We start from the raw sequence: 9,416 nt of genomic DNA, 5'->3' as shown, positions 1-9,416 counted from the left end.
GGGGTGATTTCTCGCTTTCTGTTTCTATGTCTCTCTCTGTCTGTCTGGCGAGTGCACGCACCCTATAGCACAAACCTCTGGAAAAAAAAAAAAAAGACATTTTGGGGCCAGCAGGTGGAGTGGTGGTTAAGGTTCTGGATCCCTGGGGTTGACTACAGTTTGAGTTCTGAACCTAGCAGCTTGAAAATCATGCCACACATGTATGCGCGCATGTGTGTCCAAAATCCTGAGAGAAGAAGGGACTGCAGAGTGGCCAGCTGCCCTAGGGTAGGAGGCATTCTCTCTTTCCTTTTTTCCCTCTCTCCCACAAAAGAAAAAAAAAATTTTTTTGAGAGATTTTTGCTATAGAGCACATATGCTCACTAGACAGACAGAGACAGAGAGACAGAAAGCAAGAAATCACCCCCCAGGGAGGATGGCCACGCTGCAATCCCTTTTCCTCCAGTCTCCTCTTGGTATCCTGGGCACGCGTGCACATGTGTCCAGCATGAGTTTTAAGCCACTGGGTCCAAGACTTGAACCGTTGTCGACTATGTGAGATTCCAGCAACATAACCACTTACACCATCTGCTGGTCCCTCCTGCGAAAATTTTAAGAATTTAAAAAGCCATTTAAAGAACATAAGGAAACTAGATTTCATGTGGCTGACCCAGTAGTTTAAATCCTGGCCCTGGTGGCTTGAAAAATGTGCTATTGCGTGTGAGTGTGTGCCCCAAATCCGAGAGGATGGAGAAATGGAGAAGGATTGTAGTGTGATCATGCCCCAGTGGGAGGATGCTTTCTCTACTCTCTGTCCCTCTAGTATTCTCTCTCTGGTATGCACACATGCCCTCTAGCAATTAAAAAAAAAAGAGCATATATGTACAATTATAGCCAAAACAAGCTAATATTAAGTACTGAATATATGCCAAGCACAAAAATAGACATTGTTTCAATTAATTCTGACAATAACCCCTTGAGGTAGATACTAACAGCCCCATTTTTTTTTTTTGAGTGTTTTTTGTTATAGGGCGCGTGCGCTTGCCAGACAGAGACAGAGAGACAGAAAAGCGAGAAATCACCCCCCGGGGTGGGGGATGACCATGACGCAATCCCTTCTCCTCCATTCTCTCTCGGGATCTGGGGCACACACACACGGGCCCGGCATGAGTTTTAAGCCGGGTCCAGGATGCAAACCGTGGTCGACTACATAGGAGTCTAGCAACATAGCCATTATGCCAACTGCTGGACAGCCCCATTTTAGAGATGAGGAAACAAACGTAAACGTTAAAGTGGCTATAGGTGAAGCAGGATTTTGCCCAAGTCCAGGAATATGTAAAGGATATGTACTTCCAGATTGAATTTGATCAATATTTTTAGTTTATTTCATCTTCTTCTTTTTTAATGTTAAAGTTTATTTATTGGGCCAGCAAATGGCATGGTGCTTAAGGAACTAGACTCCCACATGGCCAACCATGGTTCCAGTCCCAGACCTGGCAGCTTGCTTTCTCATCTTCTCTTTCTCTCTCTCTCTCTCTGGTAAGCACATGTGTCCTATAGCAAATTTTAAAAATAATATAATAATAAATAAAATAAAATAAATATTTTTTAAAGTTTATTTTTTATTATGATAGAGATTATGTGCATGTGCACCAGAGGGAGGAGCACAGAGAGAAAGAGAGAATCATCTGTGACAGGGTCTTGTCTTGCAGCAGTTTGCTTTCCCCAGCCCTGCAGCTCCTCAGGATCTTGGGCATATGTGCACGTGCCCGGTTTGTCCCCCATATCTTGAGCCAACCCTGTAATCCAAACTGCCATCAGCCATATGCCTTCCATCACTGCAGTTAACTTTGCTAAAAATTGTGACACCAGGTTGGAGCATTGAGCAAGGTTTTTATTGTTTTTTTGAGAGAGGTTTTTGCTATAGGGCGCATGCACTCACTGGAAAGACAGAGAGAAACAGAGAGACAGAAAGCAGAAAATCAACCCCTGCGGGGATGGCCATGCTGCAATCCTTCTCCTCCATTTTCCCTGGGATTTTATGCATGCATGCACACGTGCTTAGCATGAGGTTTAAGCCTCTGTGTCTGAGACTCAAACCATAGTCAACTACATGGGAGTCCAGCAACATAACTATTATGTCATCTGCTGGTCCCAAGCAATTTTTTTTCATAAATAATTATTTTATTTAACTTTATTTACTTATGTATTTATTTATTTTAATTTGACCAGAGAGGGACAGAGTGAGAGAGAGGGAAAGTTAGAAAGCAAGCCACCAGGTCCAGGACTCGAACTGCAGTCAGCCACATGGGAGTCTAATGCCCTTAACCACCATGCCATCTGCTGGCCCCCCGAGCAATGTTTCTAAATAGCCATTTTAGACTAGAATTTTTTTTTTTCTTTATTTTTTCTTTTTAGTTATAGGGCACACACACTTGCTGCATTTTCTTCTTCTCTATTCTCTTGAGATTTGGGGCGCACTTGCTGCATTCTCTTCTTCTCTATTCTCTTGAGATTTGGGGCATGCACGCACAGGTGCCTGGCATGATTTTCCAACTGCCAGGTCTGTGCCTTGAAACACGGTTCACCATGTGGGAGTCCAACACCTTAACCATTACGCCACCTGCTGGCTCCTAGACATTTCTAAAAAATGTATTACTATACTTAGATTTAGACAGCAGGCCTAGTTGTAGTGGTGCAAGTGGTGGGATGCTACTGTGCTAGCGTGGGGTCACATAGGAGGTCTGGGTTCAGATCGTGGATCAACCTGAACAGGCTGGGCATGGCAGCCTGTACCTGTAATCTTAGCTAACTGGGAAGCTCAAGCAGAGGATCTTAACAGGAAGACCTTGTCAAAAAATTAAAAAACAGAAAACAAACAAAAACCAAATAAACAAAAACACAGCTTCACTTTCTTCATACTCCTCTTTCTTCTCTCCTTCCCTCACTCCCACTCTCTCTCTGACGACATCTTGTCAAAAAAATACACCTATCTTTCTCTCTCTCTTTCCTTCCCTCTCTCATAAAAAAAATATAGACAGTAATGTCTCAAGAGTGATAAGAAAGTTTTTAGAGAGTTGTCTACCTTAATTTCTCCATATCGAAAGGGATTTTGTACATCTCGGGCCAGTATAGTGCTGTTCCCCCTGACCTGCCCTGCAGTCACCATTCCTTTGGTGGTTACCATGGCCACTGTTTCATTAGAAGAGGTCCAGGTGAAGTTGCCGCTACCGCCTTCTACCTGTGAGAAAGCACAACCTTATATTTAAATACTATAGGAGGAAAAATCAAATTCAAGTGAAAATGTAAAACTTGACTGGTAAAATTAAGTTTAGGAAATAAAACTAGATAATAAATTATTTCTAGACACATTAAGAGAGACTGTGATATTAGAGGAAATAGCTAAATGGACAACGGAAATACTAAAGGGACATTAAGTAATGGTAGACTCATAAAATGCCAGAAAAGGTAACGAGGGAACTTGGGAACTTATAAAACCTTATAAAATTTAAAAAAGGATACTTGGAAGAGATATAGAAAGAACATCAAATCTTGCTATAGATGACAGTATTTAAAAGCATGATTTTAAGCTAGCCAGTGGTGTGGTAGTTAAGGTGGCTGGATCCCACATGCCCAACTACATGGTTTGAGTCTTGAACCCAGGGGCTTGGAAAACACACTGACAGGACCAGCAGTTAGCGTAATGGCTATGTCACTGGACTCCCTTGTAGGTGACCGCGGTTCGCATCCCAGACCCAGTGGCTTAAAACTCACTCCGGGCGCGTGTGCGTGCCCAAGATCCCGAGAGGAGAATGGAGGAGAAGGGTTTGCTGCGTGGCCATCCCCCCGGGGGGTGATTTCTCGCTTTCTGTCTCTCTGTCTTTCTGGCGAGCGCATGCGCCCTATGGCAAAAACCTCTCCAAAAAAAAGTTAAAAAAAAAAAGAAAGAAAGAAAAGTAAAACACACTGTTTGTATGTGCATGTACACCCAAAATCCCAAAAGAAGAAATAAAGGAGAAGGGGTTGCAGTGTGGCCACTCCCCCTGGGGGTTGCTTTCTCACTTTCCCTCTCTCTTGTGTTTCTTTATCTCTCTTTGGTGAGCACATAAGCCCCCTAGCAAAAACTGTAAAAAAAAAAAAAAAAAAAAAAAAAAAAAAAAAAAAAAAAAAATAAAATAAATATTTTTTAAAGTTTATTTTTTATTATGATAGAGATTATGTGCATGTGCACCAGAGGGAGGAGCACAGAGAGAAAGAGAGAATCATCTGTGACAGGGTCTTGTCTTGCAGCAGTTTGCTTTCCCCAGCCCTGCAGCTCCTCAGGATCTTGGGCATATGTGCACGTGCCCGGTTTGTCCCCCATATCTTGAGCCAACCCTGTAATCCAAACTGCCATCAGCCATATGCCTTCCATCACTGCAGTTAACTTTGCTAAAAATTGTGACACCAGGTTGGAGCATTGAGCAAGGTTTTTATTATTTTTTTGAGAGAGGTTTTTGCTATAGGGCGCATGCACTCACTGGAAAGACAGAGAGACACAGAGAGACAGAAAGCAGAAAATCAACCCCTGCGGGGATGGCCATGCTGCAATCCTTCTCCTCCATTTTCCCTGGGATTTTATGCATGCATGCACACGTGCTTAGCATGAGGTTTAAGCCTCTGTGTCTGAGACTCAAACCATAGTCAACTACATGGGAGTCCAGCAACATAACTATTATGTCATCTGCTGGTCCCAAGCAATTTTTTTTCATAAATAATTATTTTATTTAACTTTATTTACTTATGTATTTATTTATTTTAATTTGACCAGAGAGGGACAGAGTGAGAGAGAGGGAAAGTTAGAAAGCAAGCCACCAGGTCCAGGACTCGAACTGCAGTCAGCCACATGGGAGTCTAATGCCCTTAACCACCATGCCATCTGCTGGCCCCCCGAGCAATGTTTCTAAATAGCCATTTTAGACTAGAATTTTTTTTTTTTTTTTTAGTTATAGGGCACACGCACTTGCTGCATTCTCTTCTTCTCTATTCTCTTGAGATTTGGGGCATGCACGCACAGGTGCCTGGCATGATTTTCCAACTGCCAGGTCTGTGCCTTGAAACACGGTTCACCATGTGGGAGTCCAACACCTTAACCATTACGCCACCTGCTGGCTCCTAGACATTTCTAAAAAATGTATTACTATACTTAGATTTAGACAGCAGGCCTAGTTGTAGTGGTGCAAGTGGTGGGATGCTACTGTGCTAGCGTGGGGTCACATAGGAGGTCTGGGTTCAGATCGTGGATCAACCTGAACAGGCTGGGCATGGCAGCCTGTACCTGTAATCTTAGCTAACTGGGAAGCTCAAGCAGAGGATCTTAACAGGAAGACCTTGTCAAAAAATTAAAAAACAGAAAACAAACAAAAACCAAATAAACAAAAACACAGCTTCACTTTCTTCATACTCCTCTTTCTTCTCTCCTTCCCTCACTCCCACTCTCTCTCTGACGACATCTTGTCAAAAAAATACACCTATCTTTCTCTCTCTCTTTCCTTCCCTCTCTCATAAAAAAAATATAGACAGTAATGTCTCAAGGGTGATAAGAAAGTTTTTAGAGAGTTGTCTACCTTAATTTCTCCATATCGAAAGGGATTTTGTACATCTCGGGCCAGTATAGTGCTGTTCCCCCTGACCTGCCCTGCAGTCACCATTCCTTTGGTGGTTACCATGGCCACTGTTTCATTAGAAGAGGTCCAGGTGAAGTTGCCGCTACCGCCTTCTACCTGTGAGAAAGCACAACCTTATATTTAAATACTATAGGAGGAAAAATCAAATTCAAGTGAAAATGTAAAACTTGACTGGTAAAATTAAGTTTAGGAAATAAAACTAGATAATAAATTATTTCTAGACACATTAAGAGAGACTGTGATATTAGAGGAAATAGCTAAATGGACAACGGAAATACTAAAGGGACATTAAGTAATGGTAGACTCATAAAATGCCAGAAAAGGTAACGAGGGAACTTGGGAACTTATAAAACCTTATAAAATTTAAAAAAGGATACTTGGAAGAGATATAGAAAGAACATCAAATCTTGCTATAGATGACAGTATTTAAAAGCATGATTTTAAGCTAGCCAGTGGTGTGGTAGTTAAGGTGGCTGGATCCCACATGCCCAACTACATGGTTTGAGTCTTGAACCCAGGGGCTTGGAAAACACACTGACAGGACCAGCAGTTAGCGTAATGGCTATGTCACTGGACTCCCTTGTAGGTGACCGCGGTTCGCATCCCAGACCCAGTGGCTTAAAACTCACTCCGGGCGCGTGTGCGTGCCCAAGATCCCGAGAGGAGAATGGAGGAGAAGGGTTTGCTGCGTGGCCATCCCCCCGGGGGGTGATTTCTCGCTTTCTGTCTCTCTGTCTTTCTGGCGAGCGCATGCGCCCTATGGCAAAAACCTCTCCAAAAAAAAGTTAAAAAAAAAAAGAAAGAAAGAAAAGTAAAACACACTGTTTGTATGTGCATGTACACCCAAAATCCCAAAAGAAGAAATAAAGGAGAAGGGGTTGCAGTGTGGCCACTCCCCCTGGGGGTTGCTTTCTCACTTTCCCTCTCTCTTGTGTTTCTTTATCTCTCTTTGGTGAGCACATAAGCCCCCTAGCAAAAACTATAAAAAAAAAAAAAAAAAAAAGAAGAAGAAAAGAAAAAGAAAGGCATCGCCAAAAATAGAGTTATACTATCAGGATTGGGAAGACACAAAATTTTATATTAATCAGATTTCAATAAACTAAGCTATCAGAGAAACTATCTCTTTGTAAATTCTTATATTATAGGACACCATACCTGTACTTTATAACGATATAACTCTCCTATAGGATGATGAGGAAAGGCCAGAAAGTTGGGTGTAAGCTTGATGGGAAAATAAATCTTTACTTCTTGCTGGTGTTTGATTAGACATTTTAAAGGCTGAATATTTTTATTCTGTAAGGGTGAGAAAGAAGGGACAAAATAGGTCCTTTTAAGGACTGTACTTACAACACACTTTTTTTTAGAGAGGTTTTTGCTGTAGGGCACATGCGCTCACCAGAAAGACAGAGAGAGACAGAGAGACAGAAAGTGAGAAATCACCCCCCAGGGGGGATGGCCATGCCACAATCCCTTCTCCTCTGTTCTCCTTTTGGGATCTTGGGCACACACGCACACGCGCCTGGCATGAGTTTAAGCTACCAGGTCCAGGACTCGAACCATGGTCGACTACATGGGAGTCCAGCAACATAGCCATTACGCCAACTGCTGGTCCCACAGTACACATTTATATACACAAAACATCAGCAAAATGGTGTGCTTATGAAGTACTCGACTGGCTTCTCTATATAAAATCAATAAAGAAATAAGTATTCCTGGGCCAGCTGGTGGTGTGGTGGTTAGGATAGCTAGATCCCACATGGCCAACTTGTAATTTGAGTCCCAAACCAAGTGGCTTGAAAATCATGCCAGGTGCATGTTCATGTGTGCCTAAACTCCTGAGAGGAGAATGGAGGAGAAGGGACTACAGTGGGCCATATCCCCAGGGGGGTGATTTCTCACGTTCCCTCTCTCTTTTCTCTCTGGCAAGTGCACCTGTCCTATAGCAAAACTTAAAAGAGAGAGAGAGAGAATGGAATTAATCTTTTTTTTTTCTTTTTTTGGGGGGTAGAGGTTTTTGCCTTAGGGTGTGTGCACATGCGGGGTGGGGGGTGGGAGAAAGACAGAAAAAGTAGGACAGAAAGTGAGAAATCATCCTCTTACACCCCAGGGAGGATGGTGATGCCACAATCCCTTCCCCTCCCTTCTCTTCCTGGGATCTTGGAAACACATGCACACCCAATGTGAGTTTCAAGCCACTGGGTCAGGGACTCAAATCATAGTCAGCCATGTGGGAGTCCAGTGACTTTTTACTGCTACGCCATCTACTGATCCCCTAAAAAGAAATAGTCTATTGATTAAAGAAGCAGAGCTACTGATTCAATAATAACAAAAGAAATTTTGCTAGACCTAAACTAAGTATCATAAACAGGGAAAACAGGGAACTAGTAGATGGCATAATAGTTATGTCGCTAGACTACCACGTAGTTGACCGCAGTCCTGGACCTGGCGACTTAAAACTCATGCCAGGAGCATGTGGATGTGTACCCAAAATCCCAGGAGGAGAATGGAGGAGAAAGAATTGCGGCATGGTCATTCCCCCTGGGGGTTGATTTCTCTCTGTCTCTCTATCTCTGCCTCTCCAGTGAGCACACGTGCCCTTTAGCAAAAATCTCTTTTTGTTTTCTTTTTTTTTGGAGAGATTTTCCCTATAGGGCGCGTGCGCTCTCCAGACAGACAGAGAGAGACATAGAGACAGAAAGCGAGAAATCACCCCCCAGGGGGGATTGGTCACGCCGCAATCCCTTCTCCTCCATTCTCCTCTCGGGATCTTGGGCACGCACGCACACACGCCCGGCGTGAGTTTTAAGCCACCGGGTCCGGGATGCGAACTGTGGTCAACTACGTGGGAGTCCAGCAACATAGCCATTACACCAACTGCTGGTTCCCAGCAAAAATCTCTTTTAAAACAAACAAACAAACAAGGAAAATAGTTTAAAATTTCCTGAGAAGAGTTTTACCAGCATTTGAAGGGTATATGGGAAATCATAGTTTCAAAAAGACCTCTGGACATTCATCAGTAAAGTTCATAAAGTTTAAGGAAAAGGGATATTACAACCTACTCAGAAGAAAAGAAAGAGAATATATAAAGGTTGTGGGGTAAGACATTTCCTTCATACTTGAAAATAAACATATTGCTGGGAAATATATACAAGTAAAATGAAGTCTTCACATTCAGTTACACTAACATTTTCTCTTTAAAGGCAAAATCGATTAATCAATTTATCATCCGTCATCTATCTGTTTTTTTAAAAGTTCTTTTTTAAATAGAACTATTTTATTTAACTTTATTTGTTTGTTTGTTTGTTTGTCTTAATTTGATCAGAAAGGGACAGAGAGAGAAAGAGACAGAGGGGAAGTGAGAAAGCAAGCCACTATGTCTGGGACTTGAACTGCAGTCAGTTATATAGGAGTCCAGCGCCCTTAACCACCACACCACCTGCCGGCCCCTAAAAGTCCTTTTATGTCCTTACAGTGTCCTTCCAGTGATGACCCTAATTTTATCCTCATTTTCTTTTTTTAAAAAACAATTCTATTATTTTATTGCTTATCATCATCATTATTTAATTTGGCCAGAGAGAGACAGATAGAAAGAGAAAGGGAAAGTAGGTAATCAGGCCTCTACGTCTGAGACTCAAACCATGGTTGGCCATGTGGGAGTCCAGAGCCTTTACCACCTACTACCTGCTGGCTCCCTCACTTTTTTTTTTTTTTCTTAAGAATTATTTTATTTAACTTTATTTATTTGTTTGTTTGTTTGTTTATTTTAATTTG

The 9,416-nt window shown here is 42.2% G+C and overlaps 1 protein-coding gene across 1 annotated transcript in view; it reads right to left on the bottom strand.

Moving 5' to 3' along the window:
• Window positions 1-9,416, bottom strand: part of NUP210L (nucleoporin 210 like) — a 169,517-nt gene that overhangs the window by 110,995 nt on the left and 49,106 nt on the right. The window contains exon 12 of the mRNA XM_006159801.2: window positions 5,586-5,741. Within this exon, the coding sequence (XP_006159863.1) occupies window positions 5,586-5,741 (156 nt within the window). The remainder of the gene's footprint in view (window positions 1-5,585; window positions 5,742-9,416) is intronic.

Source organism: Tupaia chinensis, unplaced genomic scaffold (genome assembly GCF_000334495.1).
Source record: "Tupaia chinensis unplaced genomic scaffold, TupChi_1.0 Scaffold000659_1, whole genome shotgun sequence".
Lineage (NCBI taxonomy): Eukaryota > Metazoa > Chordata > Mammalia > Scandentia > Tupaiidae > Tupaia > Tupaia belangeri.
This window is presented reverse-complemented; position numbering and strand designations above follow the sequence as displayed.